The 26,831-nt window shown below is 38.3% G+C and overlaps 1 protein-coding gene and 1 long non-coding RNA gene across 2 annotated transcripts in view; one reads left to right on the forward strand and one right to left on the reverse strand.

Annotated features, from left to right (window-relative positions):
* Mis18bp1 (MIS18 binding protein 1) overlaps positions 1 to 21,631 on the reverse strand; it is a 34,472-nt gene extending 12,841 nt beyond the window's left edge. The window contains exons 1-9 of the mRNA XM_050130802.1: positions 21,484 to 21,631; positions 17,244 to 17,866; positions 15,578 to 16,023; positions 12,178 to 12,251; positions 9,861 to 9,991; positions 8,229 to 8,316; positions 7,004 to 7,152; positions 3,910 to 4,013; positions 2,268 to 2,364 (exon numbers count right to left, since the gene is read on the reverse strand). Of these exons, the coding sequence (XP_049986759.1) occupies positions 2,268 to 2,364; positions 3,910 to 4,013; positions 7,004 to 7,152; positions 8,229 to 8,316; positions 9,861 to 9,991; positions 12,178 to 12,251; positions 15,578 to 16,023; positions 17,244 to 17,775 (1,621 nt within the window). The 5' untranslated portion in view covers positions 17,776 to 17,866; positions 21,484 to 21,631. The remainder of the gene's footprint in view (positions 1 to 2,267; positions 2,365 to 3,909; positions 4,014 to 7,003; positions 7,153 to 8,228; positions 8,317 to 9,860; positions 9,992 to 12,177; positions 12,252 to 15,577; positions 16,024 to 17,243; positions 17,867 to 21,483) is intronic.
* Positions 21,632 to 21,785: 154 nt separating this feature from the next.
* Positions 21,786 to 26,831, forward strand: part of LOC126493711 (uncharacterized) — a 255,197-nt gene continuing 250,151 nt past the window's right edge. Inside the window, exons 1-2 of the long non-coding RNA XR_007589859.1 lie at positions 21,786 to 22,423; positions 22,514 to 22,597. This is a non-coding gene — a long non-coding RNA (uncharacterized lncRNA). The remainder of the gene's footprint in view (positions 22,424 to 22,513; positions 22,598 to 26,831) is intronic.

Below are 26,831 nucleotides of genomic sequence, written 5' to 3' on the forward strand. Positions count from 1 at the left end.
GCCACTTTGGTGTCCTGTTTTAATTGCATACCGGTCATCTTTTAGATAAAGAAAATAATGTCAAAACTTAATTTTCATAACCTTTTTACTGATATTATAATAGACTCTCAAATATTAGTAGATACTAAATAAATGTTTTAGTAATCAATTCTCAGCCGGGAGGTGGTGGTACACACCTTTAATCCCAGCAGAGGAAGGAAGAGCTCTGTGAGTTCGAGGTCAGTGTGGTCTACAAGAGCTAGTTCCAGACAAGCTCCAAAAACCAGAGAAACAAAGAGAAAACCCTGTCTCCAAAACCAAAACCAAAAAAAAAAAAAAAAAAAAAAAAAAATCTATTCTCAGAATGTAAAATAGAAGACATAAGGAATCTATTAGGGTCACTAACCTAAACCAAACCTAAGCAGGCATATAAGATTTAAAAAAAAAATTGCATTAGTTAAGGATGCAATCAGGAAAACATGGGACTCTATGCATACCAGCAGCTCTACTTTCATCTCCAATGTAGCCAAAGCAGGACCTTTTTACAAATCTCTCCCTATCTCCAAGAATTATCATGGGAAATAACAAAAAACTGCAGAACTTAGTATCTTTATCATCTTATAGGGGAAGAAAGCAAATGAGACCAGCAATCTAAAAATTGAGAAACTAGAAGCAAATCTACCTGAAATTTCTAACTTTATTAAATTATGCTTGTTGTGGTGGTTTGACCCAGAATGGCCACCACAGGCTACATGTTTGAATGTTTGGTCTTCTAGTTAGTGGGATTGTTTCAAGGGATTAGTAGGTTTAGCTGTATTGGAGGAGATGTATTATTGAGGAACAGGGTTTGAGGTTTCAAAATCCCATGAGATAGGGAGCTGTCTATCTCATGCCTGGGAGTCAGATGTGAATTCTCAACTACTGCTCCAGCACCATGCCTACCTAATGCCATGCTCCCTGCCATGATGGCCATGGACTAACTCTCTGAAAATATAAGCAAGTCCCCCAATTACATGCTTCTTTCTAGACGTGGTCATGGTGTTTTTTCGCAGCAATAGAACAGTAACTAAGACATTTATTAAGAATCACAGTTGGGTGGTGGTGGAACATGCCTTTAATCCGCACTTGGGAAATAGGGGGGGGGGGATCTCTCTGTAAGTTCAAGGCCAGCCTGATCTACAGAGTTAGTTCTTGGACAGCAAGGGATACACAGAGAAACCCTGTCTCAAAAACAAAACAAAGCAACAAAAAAGAATTGTACATCACCATACGATCATAACAAAATACTAGACTAACTAGACTATGTACATATATCATGCCATAAAAGGTAAACAACAAAATAAATAGTTAACAGTTAATAATGGTGGGGAAACTTCAAAATTATAATTTGTGGATAATTTATTTGATTAGTACCACTATCCTCATGAAAAGAAACCAAAAATGTTTCCACAAGATTTTTCATGAATGTCATAGATTTACAAAGTGTCTTCCAATTCCTTACATAAATAAAATAAAAAAATTCAGGTAGAATTTTTTCTTTTTCTTTCTTTTTATTGTTTTTGTTTCTCAAGACAGTTTCTCTCTGTAGGCTTGGCTGCCCTGGAACACACAGCGATACACCTGCCTCTGCCTTCTGTGTTCTGGGATTAAAGTGCACTACCACCACTGCCCAGCTCACCTGAATATTCTCATTTTGAACAAAATATTTCTAGTGAGACTATTTTTATCATTTCATTTTATTTAATAATCTCAAAAACATTAAGCCTCTTTCAGGTACTTGTTTGAATCTAGTAGCCTAGACAGTACTATATTCCTCCTCCCCACTTTTATGAATTTTGATAGTTATTCTTCATTTTCACTTTTCAGTTATAGTAAAAATAAAATACCACCAGGACCAAGGATTTATCATAACATGAAATCTTGAACTTGTTAGTATTTAGAAAAAGGGAACTTTAAATTTAGCCTATAATTACTCTGAGAATCAACACTTATCAAACCTTAATTATGGCATTAATTTCATAAAGGAAACATTAATATGAGCACATTTAAAGCAATATATAACTTTATAAATTAAAGTTACTTAGCAATCATATTAAAGGCAAACCTATAAATAATATATTTAAAGTAATATGTTATTTCATTAAATGATCATTTTATGCACAAATAACTACTTTAAACCACCAATATATTTACCATTTTATATCAAGAAACTTAAAAAGATAATTTACTATGTTAAAATTATTTTAAAGTTACTATTCTAGTCATTGCACAACCACCAAAGAGATTACCTTGCTTCTGACTTCGAATTTTCTTTTTATTTATTCGTTCAGAATTCTCAAAGTTTTTTGAAGGAAGTTTTCTGCAATTCTTTTTTCCAGATAATTCCTTCAAAATAAACAATGTACTTTTAAAGACTGCAATCTATAGAAATTATCTTGGGCATTTCCAGAAAAGCATCACACATTAAAAAATTCTAGGTATTCCAGGTGGAGGTGGCGCACATCTTTAATCCTAGCATTTGGGAGGCAGAGGCAGGCAAATTTCTATGAGTTTGGGGCCAGCCTGGTCTGCAGAGTGAGCTCCAGGACAGCCAATGCGGGTGGAGGATGGGGTGAGGTTGGGGGGTGATGAGGGGGTGATGATGATGATTTAGTTACTTGCTACTCTACTAATTTCAGGAACAGAACATTCAGGACGTCCTGTTGGAGCTGCAACTTTAGAAGTAGGACACAGGGTAACAGGATCCGTCAAAAATCTTATTATTTGCAGTTTTACTTTTTGAAAAATATTTACTTTTTAATTTATGCGTATGTGTCTGAGTATATGCCATGTGTGTAAAAGTGCCCAAAGAAGGCCAGAAGAGAGCATCAGACCCCTAGAGCTAGAGGTAAAAAAACCTAACTGATCCAGGTTCGGGGAAGCAAATATGGTCCAATGCAATACAGGAAGCACTTACAACCACTAAGACCATTTTGTACTTTTTAAAGTACTTTTTTATATGTCTTATTTAAGCCTTTATTTTTGTTATTATTGCATGTACTTTTCAAATGAAAAGTAGAAAACCAATAAAAATCTCTAAGGGCTGAAGAGAAGGCTCAGCAAGTGAGAAGGTTGATCCGCAAAGCTCATGAGGGAAGAAGAAAACTGCCTTGTGCAAGCGGTCTTCTGACGCGTGCCTGCTTGAGGGAGCACACGTGTGCCCCGCTCCACCAAATAAATAAATAAATATACATTTTAAAATAAAATAAAACACTATGGGAATTAAAGTTAAAATTAACAGAGATTTTTTCCAAAATGCAGAAGAAGCCTTCTAAGGAGAAAGACTTATACAAATTTTTCCTGCTTTCTATAGATGTTAAGTATGGTTGACTGCAGGCAGTTATAACAGAAAATTATATAGTATCCAGACATTTAAGATGCATGAATACATCACTAAAATTTTATCCTATGGACATTTTTGCAAGCTAAATACTTAAAAAAATTAGGAGTACTGGGATCAAACTAAGGCTGTATCTCTCATATATCACAAATACTCTACCAATGGAAGTATATCCCATCCTATGTTCCTTTGTTCTTTCTCATTTATTAGACGTTTTCTCTGTCACCAACAGTTGTTTAACTTCAATAGCAGTTCCATCAAAAAGTACTTTGTACTGCTCAATGTAAGCTTCTTCTTTTCTAACCTTCTCTTAAACACTGACTTAAAGATATCTATCGAAGTCTATTTTCTTGAAACAATTCTTCCAATTCTTAAGCTCTCAAATAGTAGTTTCGACCTTTGCAGTTCCCGAGTTAGGACTGATCAATATAAATGATACTCATCAAAAAGAAAATTGTATCTTTTGATGCAGCCCTTAAACTTCTCAGGTACCACATTATGTTCCCAAACATCAGTATCATATATGCTACCATTTGAATACTATCACTTACTTGGTTATGGAGGAGCCTTAACTGTGGCTTATTTTGACAATTATTATATCCAATGTTTATTTCTGTAGCCCCTGGGGACCCATTGTGCTTATTTTTCTTCATTTCTGTAAATTCAAAGATGGAGGATTAGATGGAGATTTGGTATTTTTCCAGCAGATTGTTCTGTGCCTGTATTCCCATCACCCTGGAGATTAAGATGGAGTGTTGGCAACATAAGAGGCTGTCTCAGGGAAAGAAGGCAGGGGGAAGGGGGGGGGGAAAGAGAAGAAAATAGAGTGAGAAAGGGGGAAGGGAAGGGAGAGAAAGAAAAGTGGAAGAAGGACAAGAAGATAAGTTGCTTTTCCACATTAAAAAGCTAACTGTGGGAAGAAAAATCTGTGTAATGAAATGTCAGGTATATTCACTGTAATTTGATTATATATAACATTTTGTAGGACAGAAAACTCTCTACAGGGTATGGCTTAATTCAAATCACTTTTATTTTCCTTAGAAAATATTAAAAATGAACAAGCATATTGCTTATACCTGCTTTGAACCGCTTATTATATCTAAAAACAGAATAGTATAGTTAATTTTGTGAGTTTATACATCCTATACATTCAAACTGCACATCAACTAAATAGAAAGCTAGTGATTGTTTTTCTTATGTGTACGAAATTATGTTTCAGTTAATTTATATACTTCAATGCATAATTAAATCATATTATTTTTGGCAAGAAGTTTTATTTTTGCCTCCACAGGAGTGTCCTGGCTCATGGACACCCACACTGACATACAAACACTAATTCAAAAATTAATTAATTAAAATAAGAACTTTTGTTTTAACTGCTACTATTGCTTTTACAACTAAATTTTGTATTATATATCAGACTGACCTTGAATTCCAGATATTCCTGATTTATTCTCCAAATGCTAGGGTTACAAGTATATGCCAGAACATCTGGCCAAAAGGTATTTTGTTATCCCTTTAGAAACTGTAAAGATACACAATGGATGGCTCTAACCCTTGAGATTACTACATAGTATAGGAGGCTGATACTACAGCAAGTCCTTCATAAGATGCTTATGTAAGTGTTTATAAAGAGTTTTTTAAAGTACAATACTATGATATAATGGTTATAGCACTAAATATGAAAAATCATATTAGGTAAATAAAATAATCATGTAATCTTAAATTACCATGGATTGAGTCATTTACATTTAAGGTTTTTTCCCCATTTAATTTTTAATTGTGTATATATGTGTTTTGGGTTTATGCACATGCAGTGGCACCTGAAGCCAGAAGAGGGTATTCGAGTCCCTGGAGCTGGTGACACAGGCAACTGTGAGCTGCTTGATGTGGGTGCTGGGAATTGAACTCAGGTTCTCAGCAGGAGTATGTTCTTAGCCACCGAGTCACCTCTCTGACCATGGTTTTTCATTATTTTCTCATAGAAAATGTAATGATATATTGGTAACAAAAAAAACAACCGATGAGAGAATAGAATCATCAATCAAAACAATTTATGAAAGATAATTTGTAAGTAATAATAAAGATAATTCATAAAATAATTAACACAAATATAGTGGTATATTATTTATGTTTTAATAAATAAAGCTTGCCTGAAGGTCAGTCAGTGCAAAGCAGTCACACTATTTAGTCTTACAGGCCAGGCAGCCACACTAGTTTGTCAAAGACTTGCAGTGGTGGTGGTACACATCTTTAATCCCAGCACTAGAGAGGAATATAAGAGGGGAGGAGACAAGTCTGACGCTCAGGCTCATTCTGAGGATTCATGGAGGCAGGACTGACATTTCGGTTTGATGTAGAGGTAAGAGCCAGTGGTTGGCTACTTTGATTTTCTGATCTTCAGGTTGAACCCCAATATCTGTCTCTGGGTTTTTATTATTCATGCTACATAAATTTTCATAAAACAAAAGACACAGCAAATCATTTTAGAAAAATGATTCAATCATAATAACATAGTATGTGCCCTTAAACTGTACTTGCTAAAAAGAAAAACCAAGCCGTATTCATCCCTAAATTTCTAATTTGAAGCAAAGTTCATAAAGATGCTTTAAAGTTGTTTGGTTTTTTATAAGTGCACAGACAGCATTTTAAATAGTTTACCAAGCTTTGGTGTTTAAAATTTGTATTCCATCCCACTTGCCACATGTCTATAAAACATTTGCAACAATCATATTTACAATTCAGCTCTCTTTCCTAAAAAAGTTATTCAAGGTTATTTTTCATTTAGGAGTTAAAAGTGGGGAGGGCTGGCAAATGCAAGTAATAGTCCCACAACTCCTGAAGTTCTGATAAAGTCAATAACCAGCCTACCAATCTTAAGAATGGATGACTTTTGTAAAAAGGAAGGGTTGAGAAAGATCTAAAGCTTTAGTAAGTGAAATTTTTGAAATCATTTACATATTTAAATATTGCTTTTTGTGAACTAAGAATGATACAAAAAATTTCAAGGAGAAAGAAAGTTCAAATGACATACCAACATTAGAGTGAGATGTATTATTTACATCTAATATGGTAGGTAATGCATACCTTTAGCAAAAACAATTTGCAGTTCTCACAAATTTTAAGATTATATAAAGTCCTTAGCTACAGAGTTAAGGTAAAATTCCAAGAAATGTACACAACAGATTTCAGTAACTTTTATCATGTATATAATTGAGAAGACTGTAAGTTAATCTTCATACATTGTTTGTGAGAGTGGGGTGGTGTGAGATGTAGAGGACAGTGTTAGAAAAGAGTGGATATAGGACAGTTCTGTCAACCACCTTCAGAGCACCTGCCAGTGAAGAATTTATGCCAGTTCCTCCACGAACACAAATACAGATGTTTATCTCTACTACATGACTGCTGGTAGCCTCAATACAATCCTTTATTGGTATACTTATTGGGGTTTTGGCATTGTGAATAAAGGTTTATCCCATGAAATAAAAGGAATAATGAAGAGCAGCAGTCTGTAGAGTAGCGAGAAGGCAGGAATTTCAAGGTACTATTTACTCAAAGAGCACCAGTCTATATTATATACAACAAGCAGTGTCAAGCTCATGTAAGACTCTACCACTGTCGCAACAAAGAAAAATTCAAACATACCCAAGGTATCATCAGTAAGGTCATAAGTGCTGCTGGCTTTTAGGAGGTCATCTATTTGTATATCTTCTGCATCATTTTTCATTGATTTTTGTTTTTCATGAACTCTTGCAGTTTTCTGTCTGGTCTTATTCCTGTCCTTTCCTCCAGCCCTAAAACAATTGCGTTATTTTTTTTTTTCTAATATTGCTTCTCAAAAAACCCTGAAAATCTCAACCCATGAATAACAGGATAATCAAGGAGTTCAAGTATAGTCTGAGCTACATATTGAAGCTAACCCGTTACAGGAGACCCTTCTCAAAACCACAGGACAAAGAGCTTACCTAGCAAGTGTGAGGTCGGAAGTAAACACTGTTGGGCAGTTGCCTATTTTTGTAAATAATGTTCACTGAAATACAGCCATGCTCATTCAATTTACACTACCTATAGTTGCTTCTCTGTTAAAAATACAGAGTTGAGTGGTTGAGAAAAGTAACATGTTTGGAAAAATACCATCTGGGGGGCTGGAGAGATGGCTCAGAGGTTAAAAGCATTGCCTGCTCTTCCCAAGGTCCTGAGTTCAATTCCCAGCAATCACATGGTGGCTCACAACCATCTAAAATGAGGTCTGGTGCCCTGTTCTGGCCTGCAGGCATACACACAGACAGAATATTGTATATTTAGTAAATATTAAAAAAATTAAAAAAAGAAAGAAAAATACCATCTGGCACTTTCAGGAAAAACCAGTCTCAATTCCTACTATAAGTTACTTGGACTTGGGTAAAATTTAAAGCTCTGTATCTCCTACTGGCTCCCAAAGAATAATTAATAAATTGTTTTCTCTCAATGTCTGCTAACAGCATGTGACACTCAAAATCTACTGAAAATTAATGGAGAAAAATTAATCAAGAACTTCAAACTAATATTTGACAACTACGTGCCATCCAAGGGCAGGTGATTGAAGAATTCTTGAAATATGGCTATGATTTTATTTTTTCTGAACTTACTCAACATGTCACAAATTCTAATAAAGCATTATGATTTCTAAAACACCTAACATCATTAAAATAAACTTCAAAACTAGGAATAAACACAAAACCCCAACAAACTAAAACCAGTTTACATTGGTTACAGAAGCACATACATGTGAAAAGGACCATTATTTTCTGTAGCTAAAGTGAGTACATTTTAGGGAACATAACTTATACCTTGATAAAGCTGATTTTAAAAAACCTTAAGGACACTTTACCTTAATTGTTCTAGAAAATTATCAATGTGTTCCTTCCAATTTCGGGGGAATCCAAACATAAATTTTCTTATGAGATAGCAGGGATATCCTATTTAACAAAAAACAAAATAAATACATAAATATTTTAATTTACAAAAGAAAAAAAATGATCCAAAAGCCTAAAATTTTGAGGAGGCATCTCCAGGTCAGTGTCAGTCAAGAAATGCATACTTGCTCTACTATATTAAGCACTGCTGGAGATGCTGAGGACCCATCAGTAAAGCAAACAGAAGTCCCACCACTATATAGTTGATATCTAGCGTGTAAGAGAAAGTGATGCCAGGAGGTAAAAATTCTTTGCTGGACTGTTGTTACAAAAAAACTGGGTAAGAATTTTCATGGGCGAAAAGGAGAGGACAGCAATTTAAAAGGGTGTAGCTGAGAAATTCTACTGAACTAGGAAGCCAAGTTCTGGGAACCTGGGGGAATGAGTCATGGCAATATGGAATTTGAATATTAGAAACAGGGAAATGAAAAGCCTGTTGGGCTGTTTGTAAAAGAAGACCAGCAACACTGAACTGCCAGTGTTGGCAGATATCTGTCCCTCCAAGTCCCACAGCCATTCAGTCCCAAATAAACACACAGAGGTCTACATTAATTATAAACTGGTTGGCCTATCAGCTCAGGCTTTCTTATTAACTAACTCTTATATTTTGCATTAACCCATAATTCTTGTCTGTGTTAGCCACGTGGCTTGTTACCTTTATCAGTGAGGCATTCTCATTTTGGTCTGCATGTGGGTGACAACTACAGACTAAGCCTTTCCTCTTCCCAGAATTCTCCTGTTCTGGTTGCCCCACCTATACTTTCTGTCTGGCTACTGGCCAATCAGCATTTTATTAAACCAATAGAAGTGACAATTCTTTAAGGGTACAAGATCACTGTCCCACCGCACTTCCCACTTTTGTTTTTTTTCCCCAAAACAAAAACTTTAATCTCATTTGTTTAGTTGTCTTCCTGACTATTATCCATAATAACTTGTAACCAACACTCTAAACAGCCTATACTGGCCAATCAGCATTTTATTAAACCAATACAAGTGACAAATCTTTAAGGTTACAAGACCATTGTCCACAGCATGTCAGAAAAAGTTAGCACTAGGAATTTACTGAAAAGGGTAATAAAGGTAGTGAGGTATATGGGCTAGGGTCAGTTCATGAGTTGGGTGTTTTGGTGAGGAAGGTCCTTCTGTCTATGTGTTGCTTTTATTGGTTAATGAATAAAGCTGTTTTGGCCAGTGAATTAGCAGAATAGGGCAAGGCAGGAGTTCCAAGCAGATAGAGGAAGAGAGAGTAGGTGGAGCCGAGAGAAGCCATGTGGCCATTGCAGGAGACAGACACCTCTGCCAGAGCCACCCAAATGTAAGCCATGATCTTGTGGTGATGCAGATTAATGGAGATAGGTTCGTTTAGGATATAAGAGCAAGTTGGAAATAAGCTTATGCTATTAGCCAATCAGTATTGTAAATGATATAGTTTCTGAGTGATTATTTCAGGTCTGAGCATATGGGAATGAACAAGCAGTCTCCACCAATAGGTACTTATTTAAGAAAAAGGAGAAGCTATGGAAAGATTAACTAAGGAACCCATTTACCTGCTTCTTTCATGGAAATCCGGTCTATTAATCCTTTTAATATATAAATGTTCCCCGATAATGTCCTAAGTTCATTGTGTTTAATTCGCTCTACAATTACATTACTATGCCAATAAACATCAGTCATATCTCTGGGGGAAAAAAGAATAAGTTTATTAAGGCAACATATTCACACTTAACCAGGAGCTGTATATACATATAGCAGCACACAAAAAATTATAATAAAGTAATGATTTTGAGCCAGTTATATATAATCGCAGCACTTGGTAGGTAAACTCAGGAAGGTTGTTCCAAGTTTGAGGCCATGACAGCTAGGGTTTCAAAGTGAGATGAAATCATACCCATCAAAAAGGAAGTACTAATTTTGTACTTTTAAGCTATCACAACAATTACAGCATTCCTAATCTAATTACAAAACACTTGAGGGCTAGCCAGTACAGAACTCAACTGCCTGGCTAATTGATCCTCCGAGTATATACATATATCAAGAGATATATTGTGGCCAATCAATCTGTGTATCTAATATAAAATGTAGGATTACCATGGAAACAGAAACCAACTGTCATTAAATGTTGGTTGCTGGCAATATTTGAAACTTCAGCTTAACAGCTACTAAACTTTCAAAGAAATTTGGAAGCCTTTTTCCTCACTGTGTTGACCTTTTTTTCCCAGAAATATTATTTTGATTTATTCAGATGGGGTCTTGTTTTGTTTTTCACATTTTTATTTAGTGTGTGTATGACATAGAATTCATATGGAATCAAGAGACGGCTTCTGGGAATCAGTTCTTTACTTACAACACATGGGTCCCAAGGATCAAACTAAGGTTGTCCAACCTGGCAGCAGGCACCTTTGCCCTCTGAGCCATCTTGCTGGCTCCTGAGTCTTACTATGTTACCCTTGATCGCCTCAGACTTTTATGTCCTCTGAGAACCTGCGGGTACAGATGACATGTGCACTTCTAGTCCCTCTCTCCTACCCCATGTTCAGAAATGTCAAGTAGATCAGGTAATTTTGAGGGGTCTTTGTCTTTTCTTAATCATGAATACAAAGGCAAATGTTTTTACCTTTTATTTTGTAAAGAGCTTCTAGCTGGGAAAAAAATAAAGATGCAAATTACTGACCCAGAAACCTATTCTTCATACTTCTTTAAGGAAACTAATGATAAATATAAAACCAGAACCAAATATGAAGATCTATTAGATAAGTGCTGAGCAGTCTTCATTCAGTAGATAATAAACATACATATACACGAGTTATAAGGAAGTTCTCTCAATTAAATCAAATGGGATTAAACTCATACCTCAATACTTACCTTTGACTCTTTTTTGTTTTATTTAATATATATTTGGTTTTGTGTGTGAGCATGCGCATAAGCATGTGCGTGCATATTTTTTATTTTTATTTTATTTTTTTGGCTTGCTGTTGTTGAGACATGGTCTCTCTACCTAGCTCCAGCTGTCCTAGAACTATGTAGACCAGGCTGGTCTAAAATTCATTTGGAGTCACCTGCCTCTGCCTGTGGAGTAGGGATTAAAGGTGTGCGCCACCACGGCCCACAGTTTTATTTAGCATTTAAATCAAACTCTAAAAGGCACTGCTCTTTAATACTGTAAATATTAACTCATTTAATTCTTGACACTTTATCTACAACAATGCTGAGCACTGAGCATTAGTTGAATGTCTTGCTCAAGCACATAGTAGTGTAAGGCCAACCTCAGCTATATGAAATACTCTCAAACCAGGAAAAGTCTTCCCACAATATTAGGCCATATTATGATTACTGCACTAATGAAGAAATTGAGCCTCACAATTTCTTCAAGTTTAAGTAACTCCTTCAAGTTACATTGGCAGTAAGCAACATTAACTGGATTCACAAAGGCAATCTATGCTGCATCTTGAACATTATGGAAAAGGGAATAAGATAGGTAACAAGACTACATATTCAACTTAAGAAACCAGGATACTCTATATTATTTTACCACAGTCATTTTACCATGGAGCAAATGATTCTCAAAGGGAGAACAGTAGCTGAGTTAGCCTACTTGTCTGACAATGCTTTCACTTCTGGGAAAACCAAAAAGTATCAATCAGTTACTTAATATGCAACTACTTGACAGCTTTAAATAATTTTGATCCTTTCATGGATCAATAATTTACATCGGATAACTAGCAAAGAATTGGCATCATGTTGTGCTTTTGCCTTCAGTTTATAACCTCATGAGAATGCGTTTTGTAGGAATATGCCATTTGTTGCTGACCACATACATAAAACCAATTTAAATATTAGAAAAGAACACTGAAATGTTATACTTACACCAGTTTTCCTTCTATGCATATAGCTGTGTTATTATTGATGACTTTAATCATCCATTCCTGTAGCTGGACTACCTAATCAAGCATAAAACAAAGAACACATTTCTTATGCTACTTGCATGCAGAATGATAAAATTAGCATTAAACATTAGAAAAATCTGAACTACAAGAAAAACCCAAAGTAATCCTAGTTTTTTCTTAGTACCTATCATTATCTAAGAACCAGCCCATTTTAAACAGTAATTCTTAAAACTACTGTACTGAATGAAATAAAAAATAGACATGTACATGAAGTTGTACTATATTGTTTGCCTATAATGCAGAAAGATCTGCATTTCAAATACTCATACAAAATGACTTAACCTAAGGGGGAGAATTGTAGCATATACACTAAACCGTCAAATCTTTTAGAAAACACAGCAATTTTGAAGGAACAAAAAAAATGCCAAATATATTATATAACTTCCCCCCCAAATTAAATATATATTTGTTAAACTGACTTAGAGCTATATTTTCAGTTTCTATATACCATGAAGGTCACAGCTGGTAATAAACATGCAAAATTCTATTCCAAAGCAAACAGCTGAGTAGCTCAGAAAATGATTTTAGTGTAAGCAAAATATCATTAAAATATAAAATTATCTATGAACACTGACAATAAAAACATTTATAGTTTGGCTGGGCAGTGGTGGCACACGCCTTTAATCCCAGCACTTGGGAGGTAGAGGCAAGCTGATCTCTATCAGTTGGAGGCCAGCCTAGTCTACAGAACGAGTTCCAGAACAGGCTTCATAGCTACTAAGAAACCCTGTCTCAAAAAGAAAAAAAAAGAAAAGAAAAAAGAAAAAAAAACCCTTTAAGTTCATAACAATTTAGTAACAAACATAATTAAAGTGTTTCTGAAGAGAACTAAAGCCTTAATACAACAACTAACGAGTGTCATTCACTTTAAATGAAAGTACGCATTTATATTTAAAGACAAGTTCCTTGGTGAGTTTAAACTGAACCAGGAAAAGACGCTAAAGTGGACGGATGGTGTTTGGTATGGCATTCTTAATTATTCTTTTAAAATATAAGTATTTTGGGCATGTAGCTCAGTGGTATAGCACAAGTCCCTGGATTTGATCTCCAGAACTGAAAAAGAGGTTAGAAGACTAGGATCAATGCTATTTTCATCACATGTGGGTATACCAGCAGGCAACAGGAAACAAGAGAAAGCATTCCGTGGTGCACCTTAGGCTCACTAGTTCATGTTATCTTTACAACTCGAGGAAGCAAGCACCATCTCCGTTTTACAGAAAAAGAAATTACAAAATAAATCTAAATAACTTTCCTGTAATATATGACTAGAGAAATTGATGATACAAGTTAAATTCTAGAATCTTGCGCTATTCTACTTATTTAAAATATGCTGTCACCAAATACTTGAGCTATAGGCACTGTTCTAGACATTTGAGATTCGACAAGAAATAAATTGGATTCAATTATAAACACTGCCTGTATGTGAGAGCATACTGGGAGGAAATAGATGCAAGAAGAAAGGAGATGGTACCCAAACAAATATATACATAGTTACTATGAATAATAAAGGTGTATAGTGGTGCCTTATAAGACTTGTCTAATCAAAGAACAGGCTAAAAAGCCCTAAACAGGTAGCAGAAAAGCATGATTCCTTGAAAGGGGTAAGCAAGAAGAAATATAAGTAAGATCCCTCCATGATTAATAATGTGGAGAAGGTAAACTAGAATAAAGGCATGGATCTGAGAGTTAACATATAATGGTTATAATAGTGGACCACAGGAACCTGCGGGGGATGAAAAGAGCAATGAGCACAAGGGAATGTAATGAACTAATGGCTGACTTAGTGGTGTCAGAATATCGAGCATGAGGCAGGTATAACGATTAGTGAAGGGGAATGATAGTAATATGTGATGCATCTGCATTGAGAATCTGGTACGTGCACTAGCAATAATGAGATATGAATAGGGCTTGAGTAGACAATAAATGTAAAAGAGAGACCATTAAAGAAACAGAAATCGCTGGGTGGTGATATCACATGCCTCTAATCCCAGCACTAGGTAGGCAGAAATGAGGGATCTCTGTGAGTTCGTGACCAGCCTCGTGATCTACAAAGGGAGTTCCAGAATAGCCAAGACTGTTAGAAACAGAAACCCTGTCTCAAAAAAAAAACAAAAACAAAACAAAACAACAACAAAAAACAAAAAAAAAAAAGAAAAAAAAAGAAAAAGAAATCAGGGAGGTTGTTTGTATAAGGCCCATTTCAGTTAGCACAAGTTAAAAAAATGTTCCTAGAACATAGATAACAGAATACTGATGCTCTATATCTCTGAAGTTGAAAAGGACACAATATAATGAAGACCTAAGAGTGGGTGAGAGAGTATGTCAGAGTTAGGGAATATACAAAAGTACCTATGAGTCCGGGAAGGCTTGACGTTCTTATGGTAACTGGTATAAACAGCATGGAGAGATGAAGTACTAGGAAATCTAGAATACCTTTTCAAACTTTCTTCATATATTGTAAGTCAATATTCATTACACTTAAATATTTGTAAATGAAACAATTTCTAGCAAACACACTAAGATATAAAATAGCAACTACTTCATTTTTAAAATTTAAGATAGAATTAAATACCATCTCAATTTGATACTCACTATCATGTACTTAAAAGTTAATAAACATACTTTTAACAGTTGGGAATTTTACATTGTCCTTTTCCTTTTTTCAGTGCTGGAAGATTAACCCTGGGGTTTATACATGCTTTTATTTTTTCTTTAACTGGTATTACATTTCCTTAAAAAAAATGCATCTTAATGTAATATAATTTAATGCTTTAAATTTTTTAATTACTCATCCCATATAACTTTTTATCAGGAAAATTCTCAATTCTATTTTTTTTTATTTTTTAAAAAAGATTTATTTATTTATTTATTATGTATACAGTGTTCTATGCATGTACACCTGCATGCCATAAGAGGGCACCAGGTCTCATTATAGATGGTTGTAAGCCGCCATACTGGTAATTGAACTCAGGACCTCTGGAAGAACAACAAGTGCTTCTAGCTTCTGAGCCCTTTGTCTAGTCTGAAAATTCTCAACTCTTTAGCTGTTAAAATTCCTTTCTTTTCCAAATGTTGTTAATAATACCTCAGAAGTCATAAGAATAGAAGTAGTAGCAATGTCAGCATTCATATCTTACAGTAAGTAAATAGTTGAAATTTACAACTAGTAATAGAGAAGACCAGAATTAATGAGTTACCTTACTTTCAGCCCATTCATCTTTTCACTAGGCTCATAGCTGAATAAACCGAGAAACTATAACGAGGGTTTAGATAAGGGAGAATTAAAACAGAAATAAGCAGCGCCTTAAATGTCTTCCTACCTGGTATTTTTTAACTTCACTTGCAACAGCTTCAAGCTGTGTAACCTTTCTTTGAGACTGGCCAGGTATTATTGGATTAAGTCTTGGACTTGCAAGTATGATATCACATGTATTTTCCATGGAATGAGTCGTTCCTCTAGAACCCGATTTTTTATTTTGTTCTAAAATGTCCTCTTTTGCAGTCCCTTCTGTTGACACATCACTCCCAGAAGTCATCAAGGGGCTATGATCCCGAATAGGAACACAGTCAGAACTCACACTCATAATGCCTGTATTTCCAAGCTTTTCATAAGTACAATTAACAGTGTCCTTTTTGGACACAGTGGCTTTAACAGTTTTCTCTTTTGAATGAAGAACTTGTCTAGCAAACTGAGCTCTAGTTAATGCCTTGCTTGAGATGTTTGAAGCTTTAACACTTTCTTGTTCTTGATTCAGAATTGGAAGCTCTGTCAAAAATACAAAAAACAAAATTTATAGAAACATCCTATGGAAAAAAGTTGTTTTAAACTATTTATATTAAAAATTGAGATTAGAAATGCCCCTACCCCTCATGCTCAAATCTCAGCACTCAGGAGGTAGAGGCAGGTGGATCTCTGAGTTTGAGGCACAGACTTACCTCTCTTAGGCCTGGTGGCAATACCTGCAATTTAGCACTTAAAAGACTAAGGTAAGAATCTCTCAAGTTCAGGTTGGCCTGGGTTACACAGCAAGACTTTATCAAAAACAAAACCTCCACAAGGCTAGTGACAGTGTTTAAATAAAGTAGGTGAGGCTTCAGATTTAATCCCCAGGGGAAGGGAGATTTCCATTTTTCACTTCTCTGTTTTTCTAGACCACGCTATCAAATCAACAATTATTCCCCCCCCCCCCCCCCCTCTCTCTCTCTCTCTCTCTCTCTCTCTCTCTCTCTCTCTCTCTCTCTCTCTAGATAGGTTTCTCTTGGGCTCATTTTCCTCAGTGACTTTCTTATCTATCCTGCCCCCTGAGCCGCCTCTTCACTCAGGATGTACTAAACTCATTAGTCCCTAAACTTAGGTAGTTGTTCTGATATGCATCTATTACCTAACAAACCTGTGCACCTAAAATCTCATCTTCTCGTTGAAGCTTATTCTAACTATAGCACAGCTTTCACTTATACCCATTGTCTTTACTACACCTTTCAATGTTTTCTGAGACAAAGTTTCATTATATAGCTCAGTAGTCCAGGATAGTCCACTATATAGCCCGATAATCCAGGCTAGTACTAAACAACACAAAGCAATGCTCCTGACACTCTCTTCAGTGCTGGAATTTGCCACTGTGCCTGACTCCTTTTTCCCCCCATGTTTTTTCTCTTCTATTGTACCAAAAAAAAAAAAAAATTACTTTTAAAGTCAGAATGAGGCCAGGCGGTGGAGGCGCACACCTTTAATCCCAGCACTCGGGAGGCAGAGGCAGGCGGATCTCTGTGAGTTCGAGGCCAGCCTGGTCTACAAGAGCTAGTTCCAGGACAGCCAGGACTGTTGTACAGAGAAACTGAGTCTCAAAATACACAAAAAAAAGTTCTCCAGAATGTGAGCAGACATTTTGGTACTCTCTTATTATGCTATCCCAAGAACTTAAAAGTGTTTAATACATTAAACAGTGAAAAAGACATTGTTTTAAATCCACACGTGATTAAACTAACCTCCTAATGAAGTACTATTGGATTGGGATGATTTTTCTTTTTCCTCACAGAGGTAGGTTTGTTGCAACTGAATTTTCTTATCTCTGTCAGAAGTGAAGACTTTCTTATGTTCACACTGTGGTGGTCCCAACATGCTAGTGCTGCTTGATGCTTGTTCTTTGTCATGCTGTATTTTTTCTTTCATTCTTTGAAAGATTTTTCTTGGTGTTTCATAGTTCATTTCATTTCTTAATCCATCCACGTTGCACTTTATAACACTGATATCAGGATAGCTGTTTGAAAGGGTAGCCTCTGTTAGCATGGTGGAGTGACATTTCTTTTTATTGTTAGAAGCTGCCATTTCTAATAACTGATTCTTGTTATGACCATTCAGTTTTAGAGAGGACCTCCGATATTTCTCCAATTCTTTTACAGGAGTAAGTGTGTTTGAAGGAATGTTGTCAATAAAGACGGCGTCTTCAGGCATATTTCTTCTTTGAGATTTCCCAGAAGACAAATGAATTCCTGAATGGTCCAAATATGTTACATTCATCTTGATAAGGCAGTGGCAACAAAATTCTTCTTATAGAAAAGTCAACGAATACAAATTTCCAGGCAGAACTTCAACAGGAGTCCAGAGAAACCTGTAATAAAATCAACTTTTTATATTGTCTGGTAATTCTTAAATACACAGATTTTCTGTAACAAAATTATACCATTAAAAAAGTTTAATTGGTTCTTATCAACACTGGATAATTTATAACTCACAAATCAGACTAATTGTTAATGTTTTTATTAAATTACAATTTTCATCATTTTTTCAAGAGAAAAGCAGTTTAGCATTTAAAACTGCCTACTTACAAAAAAAAAAAAAGGAAAAAAAGGCACCATTCAACAAGTAACTTAGTTAATATCCCTAAGTTCTGACTTATAAATATCAAATATCTGTTTTTGAAATTTACCTGACAGCTATGGGACTGTGTTCCTTTAAGGGATTTTAGAGCCACCCAGGAACAGGTTCCCTGTCCATTTTTTATTCTGATGCTAGAAAACAAACTCAGGACCTTGAGCATGCTCTACCAGCATTCTACTGCAGCAGTGAAATGCATTCAAACACTGAGTCTTTAAGATTCCAATCCAGTATTTGCATAAAAAGGGAATGACATTTGCATTAGGGACTACATAAAGATACAAAAAATAAATTAACTAGCCAGGCAGCAGTGGTGGTGGTGGCCTGCAGCAGTGGCAGGCAGATCTTTGTGAGTTCAAGGCCAACCTGGTCCATAAGAGCTAGTTCCTGGAGAGGCTCCAAAGTTACAAAGAAACCTTGTCTCCAAAAACAAAACAAAACAAAACAAAACAAAAAAAAAACAAAAAAAGTTAACTAATACTTCCCTTTATGCACTTTACAATTTTCAGGCAGCAGCTACAATGCTCCTAACGAATACTGATAGACCCATGTCATATAAATAATCTGGCTCTATCATATTTTAGAATATTTCAATTGTAAGATTTTAGTTAAAAACTTTTAATAAAGGAAGAATTTTAATTAATCATAATTCTTTAAATGTACTACTATTTAGAATTCTTAGAAAAATTATTTATTTAAATATTTATGGTCTTAAACTTGTTTTTTCTTTCTTTTTTGCAACACATTCTTGCTTTATAGTCCAGGCTGGCACCAATCTTGAGTTCTCCCTGCCCTTGCTATCTTGGTGCAGGAATTACAAGCACTTATTACCACACCTGGCTTTCTTCTTACATGGAAATTGTATGTTCCATAAATAGAAATAAAAATTCCAAGTGTAGAACTATGCATTGTGGTAATACTTGGAAAATTAATATTTCAATCCTAGGTACCTGGAACTTACTAGTCAAGATTTATAGCATCTCTTACTACTGAATTTATTCTATTAACTTTTTACATCATCTAAATGGCAAAGAGCTATCATGGGAAATACCAATACATATGAGGCATGGTGGTGCATACACCATATCCTAGCACTCAGGAGGCTCAAACAAAACAGAAACTTCAAGGCCAGCCTGGGCTATGAAACCTTGTCTCAAAAAATAATTACTAAAGCAATTAGATCAAAGGATATCATTCTTTTTCTCAAAAAGTGATAAAGCAACTTGAAAATTCATATACCAAAAAATCCCACTTTATCTAACAATTTATTATAAGGAGAGAATAGAGAAGTATTTTTTTTTCTTTATTTTCTTCCCGTTTTTGTTGTTTTTGAGGGAGTGTTTCTCTGCGTGTCTGGGACTTGTTCTGTAGAAATAGCTAGCCTCAAACTCAGATTCTGCCTTCTAGGGTTTGGGACTAAAGGTCTGCACCACCACACCCTGCTAGTCAAAGTATTTTCAACAGCTGACAAATCTATCTTGTAAGTCTGGCCCTGTGACAGAAAAGCCGTTATAATATTCTCACAAATGTTTGCTCAACAACTATGTGTTAATATGCTTTATTCATTAATGTATCTATTTTAGCATTGCTAGAGATTGAAACGAGGGCCTCAGGCATGCTAGGCATATAAGCACGGAGCTACAGCCCTAGAGGGGCTAGTAAAATCCACTAGCAATACCCGTGAAAAGACACTCTCAGAAAGAAAAACGAATAGACTGTAAAGTGGCAGGGGAAACTGGCAGAGTCTGGTCAAGGTGACCTAACCTCATCATCTGCCTGCTGAATGGAACGGCCTCAAATAAAAATTGCAAGTAAGCTAAAAAAACAAAACAAAACAAAACAAACAAACAAACAAAAAAAAAACCAAGACCAATCGATACCAACAGAAAGACATTTCCAGGACGGATAAAAGTTGGCCTAAAACACAGGCCCAAAGTCCTAGCTAAATATTTACACAGCAGAAGGATCTTAAGTCCCAGGCCTCAAAGGGGGTTACAGAGTCAGGTCAACAACAGACCCTAAACTTTTCAAAAAAAAAAAAAAAAAAAAAAAAAAAGGTAAAACAGGAGGCTACAGGGCAGTGACAGACGCTAGCAGCCTGCCTGGCTGGAGGGCGCTAGGTTCAAACACTTAACCTGCAGTAACAATAAGCAAACCACAAGTCAAGGTGACAGTAAGCTGATTTGTGCACCTTGAAATAGTGGTGGCAAAAAGAAAACGCCACCCGGAAGTTCAGAAGCAGGTCCAGGACAGGGCAGATATGCTAATGGTCCCCAAGATGCTACTGACCTGCTAGTGAGTCAACCCCAAGCTCGAGCCCTAAGAGAGCTAGCTCCAGCGCACACTTCCCCACCAGAAGAGTTTCCCCAGTAGACCCCTGCAATAGCATTTCTGCCCAAACTGTTGCCCGCTTGAGATGTCGGTTTAATTTTTATATTAGCACGATATCAAAAGAAATGTTTGTGTGGATAAAACGAGCGTATTCGAAAGACAAATCTTGTGGGGACTTCCTAATTGGCAGGGCCGTGCTCTCCCCGTGACAGCTCATTTATAAAACGCAATTCAATGTACCGAACAACAAAAACGACTTTAAATTTTTCCAGCATTAAAAGGACTTATAGCCACGTTTTAAAGAAAAAAAAAACGAAGGCATGCGCTTAGGAGAATAAGCACTTAAGAAATCCGTAAAATAACAACAACAACAAAAAAATAGGTCGACCCTGAAAACACACACACAGGTAACATTACAGGGACTCGGCAGGTTACGTCTAGGGATATAAACGTATATACATATATGTATGCAACTGTGACTGGCGAGAAAGGAACCACTTAATTTCAAGGAGAGTAGGGAGGTGCGCAAAGGAGAGTTTTCGGGGAGAAAGGGGAAACGAGAGATGCAATTAAATTAAAACCTCAAAAATACAAACAAGCGGGGCGGTGGCTGCGCACGCTTTTAATCCCAGGCAGAGGCAGGCGGGTCTTTGAGTTCAAGATCAGGCTGGTCCACAGAGCGACGGCCAGCGGTACAGAGAAACCCCGTCCTGAAACAGCAAACCCGAAACAAAACAACGACAACCAGTGCACCTGACCGGCGGCAGTCCTATCGTTTAAGGGCAGGACGAGGGGCTTCCCTTCCTCAGTTTTTCTCACATCTACGCCTGCAGCAAGCACGGAATTTAAGGCTAAGTCAGCAGCACAAGCGGCCCGCAGACGACGAGACGGCTTCCCGGCTACTCCTGCGTTTCGAACCCACGTCCACAGCAGCGAGGGCGGCGCCCGGCTGTGCGAACCCTGCGTGATCGTGGCCTCGGCGGGGGCGGGGAGGGGACGGCGGGGACCTAGCCGACCTACCTGGGCGAAGGCAGCAGCACCAGGCCGTGGCGACCACTCGGCCCCGAGCCCAGGGAGGAAGCCCCGGCAGGGGCGACACGCGTGACCGAAGGGACACGGACGCGTGCGAGCTGCGCGGCCCTGCGGGGCTCGCTTCCGCGGCACAGACAGCAGCAGCGCTGGAATTCAAATCCGAGAGCCCGCCCCCCGGCGTCCGGGATTGGCGCGCTCGGGAGTGACGTCAGCGAGCGTCTTCCGTGCCTCCAGGATCACGAGGCGCACGCCGGTGTCGCCGGGACTGGGCGGTGTGAGCGGACGGCGAGTGGCCCGGGCAGTGCCGGGTGACACGTGCGGTTTGTTTCTCTCCACAGAGGGAGGCCGCCCAGGAGCGCCTCGCCACTCCTCCCGTGATGCTCTGCGTGGGAAAGGCCGGCGACAGTTGACGCCCGGGGTTCTCTCAGAACGGCGGAGTTGACTAAGTTTGACCCTTCCCGGCCACACTCGTGAGGCTCGGGCTGGGCTCGCCGAGAGGAGCTTTCCTTCTCCCTCAAGTCCGCTTCTGAGGAGAAAAGATGCTTAGTGATTTTGAAGGAGTTTCTCTTTCAATTCACCATCTAGGTTTTGTTGTTTTTCCCCCAGAAAAAAAAAATTGTTCCCCGGAAGTAGACTGAACATAAAGTTATGTTTGCATTTTAGCGTTTAATTTGAATTATCCCAGCTGGAAATGTAATTCTCTTTCAAAGAATCTAAGCACCGTGGTGGAATAAAACACTTTTCTCAGTGGACGTCGGTGGCAGTACCTTTCGTGGCCCGGGTCCCTAAAGTGTCTTACCAGTTGGAAGCCTGTTCCCCCAACGCTGGAAGGCTGAGGCAGGAGGATGAAGAATTGGAGGGCAGCCTACAATAGGCAGCGTTTCACTGTCCTAATTTGGGGAGGACAAGGGGGAGCAGGAACACAGGGGTAAGCCGGGACTATAAGGTAGCTCTGTTCCCAGTGGCTTATTCGATTTTTTTGAAGATTTTTTTTTTCTGTATGAATTCCTGCATATAGGTATGCGTACCAAGTGCCCATGGAAGTCAGAAAAAAGTGTTGACTGCCCTGGAACTGGAGTTACAGATGGCTGTGAACCACCAGGTCAGTGCTAGAAACTGGACTCAAGTCCTGCAGGAGCAGTCGGTGCTCTTAACCAGTGAACCAGTTTTCCAGCCAGAATGTTTTTTCTTACCTTCTGTCTGATTTTGGAACTTATGGCTGAGAGTCAGACTCTGCCCCTGAACAGTGCCCTAGGGCACTGGTTCTCAACCTGCCTGATGCTAAGACCCTTGAACATAGTTTCTCATATAATGGTGACTTCCAACCATAAAATTATTTTCCTTGCTACTTCTTAACTGTAATTTTGCTATCTGTGTTGCCTGATGGTCTTAGGTCACCCCTGTGAAAGGGTCATCTGGCCCTAGAGTTCACGGTCCACAGGTTGAGAACCGCTGCCCTAGAAGTTGGTGGAAAGAATAGGACCTTAAACAAGGTCCTAGACAGCCAGTTCTTAAGCCTGTGTCCTTGTTATTTTAATATTACTATCTGCATGAGGGGCTGGAAATGGCCCAGGCGCCCTCTTCTGGCCTGCAGGGATACATGCAGGCAGAACACTGTGTAAGTAACAAATAAATAAATCTTAAAAAAACAAACAAACAAAGGCACCTGCCTGTGAAAGGAATAGTGACTCTGTCTGCAGACTCCATAGCAAAGAGCAGCCACTGCTTCTCAGCTGCCAGAGGCTTTCCTCAGGCTCCAGGATGAGGGGCTCCTTTGCTCTTCAAGCTTTCCGAACTCAAACGGCATGACCTTTTTCCTTCTTTCCTCCCTCTTTCTCTGGGCGACTGCTGAGATTTACAATTTGCTTACCCTGAAGTGTCTTTCTTTTAAAGCCTAATAAAAATTGTCCTTGAAAGATTATATTATTTCCCACCTCCCTTCCTCTCCTCCAAACCTTCCCTTATACCTCCCCTTCCTTGCTCCCTTAGAAGTGGCCTCCTTTCCCATTAATTGTTATTACAAGTATACATGTTTGTATGTGTGTGAAGAGTCCAAGAATAAGAAAATAAGTGTAGGGGGCTGGAGAGAAGGCTCAGTGGTTAAGAGCATTGCCTGCTCTTCCAAAGGTCCTGAGTTCAATTCCCTGTAACCACATGGTGGCTGACAACCATCTATAATGAGATCTAGCGCCCTCTTCTGGCGTGTGGGCATACATGAAGGCAGGATGTTGTTTATATAATAAATCTTTAAAAAAAAAAAAAAAAAAGAAGTGTAGATTCCAGAAGTAAAAATGTAGAAACAAAGAAATGTAAAGTTCTAAGTCTAGGAGAATGAGAACAGACTGTCAGCAGCTTTCTCAGCAGATCAAGGGTCAGTCATTCACAGTGAGCCGTTTTCTTGGATGCTTGGGAAGCCTCCATCAGCTTTTAGGTCTTTTCATTTTACAACTGGTTGTTTTATTTACAAGGCCAGAGCTTCTCCCTGCAAATTGAGAGTGGTGTCCTGGCCAACCCTGATAAACGACAGGTGTGAACTGAGTTAACCTTTAGGAGACAGAGATATGTGACCACAGGCTTAGGCACTGTCTCTGTTATGGAAAACTGGCACCACCAAAGGGGAGGCATGGGGCGCCAGTATACACTGCCTGGAGGAACCAGGACAGACAGTGGACAAAGGCACAGACACCATCTAAGGAATGAGCTCCAACAATGGAGGTTGTAAAGTATGGCAGTCAGTATCTCAGTTTTACCTTAAGATAGTGTGAAAAGCTTTCTGCTGTCTTCTAAATTCTCAGCCTAAGAACAAATTAATTCTAATTTATTAGTCTTCTAGTATTACTAGAAGTCCCTTTTCTGACTGTTGCTAAAGACATCTGTTTTCTTGCAATTAGTGACTTTTGCTGTAATCTACTCTGAAATGTATTTTATGATAGCTGCCTAGTTACCCATTGACATTAAAACTCACTCCCCTCCTTAGGGTCAGGGTAAGATCGTAAACATTCCTTTGATCATACCTAATGCTTGGTGCCCTAACTATAAAAGATGGGTTCAGAAACCGGCCATTTGCCACAGCCTGACAAATACCATCTCTGGCTGTGGTCTCAGCTAGCTTTGTCTCCTTGTGCTTTGTGATAGTACTTTTAGGAGCATGGCTAGAGTAAGTAGAGTAAGGGATACCTGGATAATTGGTAAAATATGATCTATGAGAAGGCCCTTTAAAACTCAGTTTACCTTTTTCCTTCAGAACTGGGAATTGAACTTAGGCATTGTATAGGCTAGGAGTGCTCTGTCCCTGAGTCCACTCTTACCCTCTTAACACAAACAAACAAAACTTTATTTTGGAACATTATCTCTCTAAATTCCACAGACTGACCTTCAACTTGCAAGCCATCACCCTCACACCAAGAGGAGTTGTTTGATTGAGAGACCCAGTAAAGGAGACTCATGCTTATTCAGTGGAGGTGGGGACTAAGCAATTGGTTGAAGGGCCAAAGGGAACGAAAGAACAGAGTGGAGGAAAGATGGACATTCATTTCCTCCTCCATTCCTGTAGCTAAGACAGACACCCTTGCCTGTCTTGGAACAACAGAATCCAAATTCTCTGACTTCTGCACACAAGTACTGATAGAAGTACTTCCCAGTCCTCGGGTTTGCAGCTTCAGAGAAGTTACACACTGGGTTTCCTGGTTGTGAGGTCTTTGGCTTTCTAGAAGCCTACTATGGGAGCTTCACAACCTTAATGGTTGAATGGACCAGTTAAAATTCCCCTAATAATCCTTCTCCCATCATTATTCTACCTACCTACCTACCATCTATCTATTCAGTTGGTTAATTTTCCTAGAGACATTCACTAATACGGATGTTGGTGCTAGGAGTAACTCTAGAGAAATGGAATCTTAATGATGACATTTCTTTATTGTTTTGTGGTTCCCAGAATGGGTTTCACAACAACCTTTGACTTAAAAAATGCTAACAGCTCTGCTTTGAAAGGTCCAGATAGTATTGATAGTGTATGGCCTGGGCTGTTTACAGAGATACATGAATTATCTGCTCTGTCTAATAGCTTAAGAGTCTCAGTATTCAGGAAGGGAAGCTAAAGAAACAAAAGGCTTGACAAGAAGCTTCGATTATCTTGTTTCGGGGATCTTCTGTAGTACAAGAAAAAAACATATATATTTAGTGTCTCTTTCTTCTCTTAAAAGGGACACCAGTGTAGTCAAATTAGGGCTCTACCCTTATGGTTCCATTTATCCTTAATTGCCATATTAAAGATTCTGTTTATAAATACAGTCACATGTGGGTACTGTAGAAAAAGATGATTCTAAATCAAGGTATCTGCCTGTAGTATTTTGTTACATAGTCCCAGTAATACAGGGCTTCTACATATGAGCTGTAAATGGGAGATGGACATAGCTCAGTTCTCGGACTGCCTGAGACCTAACAGCTGGAAAGTAAGGCTCCAGGAGATTCTCTTGTCTTGTCCTCTCATCTTGCCATTAGAGTGCCGAGACTGCAGATGCTAACCACATTAAGCTTTGAAGCTGGGTTCCACCGGTTGAACTTAGGTTGCCGGGTCTGTACAGCCCTCACTTGTACTCACTGAGCCATTTCTCCTGCCTGACCCTGACTTCATGATCCCCCTGTCATACCTTTTGGATGCTGGGGTCCCCATCTCTGGCTGCTTTCTTAATGACTGCCATTTTGATCAGATTGTTACAGAATCTCAGGGCAGTAGTTCTGATTTGCATTTGTGTGTTTGTTCTTTTTCCTGCTCCTACGATAAATACCATGGCAAAAGTCACTTAAGGGAGAAAGGGCTCATTTTAGCTTACAGTTCAAGGGAAGTTCATCATGGTCAGGAAAGCATAGCATTTTACAGGTCCATTGACAGTAGTGTGTCTGAATGTCTCTGTGATTGTTAACATTAGTGTCAACTTGACAAAGTTCAGAGTCACCTGGGAAGGGAGTCTCAATGAGGAATTGCCTAGATTGGGTTGGCCTATGGGAATGTGTTGAATTAGGAGCAGCGGCAGGGCTGCGTCCCCGGCACCCGGCCGCCCGCATGGCTAGCTTATGCCCGAAATAATTACATGGAAACTGTATTCTTTCAAACATTGTCTGGCCCGGCTAGGTCCAGTTTCTTATTGGCTAGCTCTTACATATTGTTCTAACCCATTTCTAATATTCTGTGTAGCCCATGAGCTGGCTTACCAGAGAGGATCTTAACCTGCATCTGTCTGGAGTGGGAGCATCATGGCGACTCACTCACTCAGCTTCTTTTTCCCAGCATTCTCCTCTGTCTACTCCGCCTACCTAATTTTCTGTCCTATGAGGGC

This window comes from Alexandromys fortis, unplaced genomic scaffold, assembly GCF_014885135.2.
Source record: "Alexandromys fortis isolate MF-2015 unplaced genomic scaffold, M_Fortis_MF-2015_v1.1 scaffold_358, whole genome shotgun sequence".
In the NCBI taxonomy this organism is placed as follows: Eukaryota; Metazoa; Chordata; class Mammalia; order Rodentia; family Cricetidae; genus Alexandromys; species Alexandromys fortis.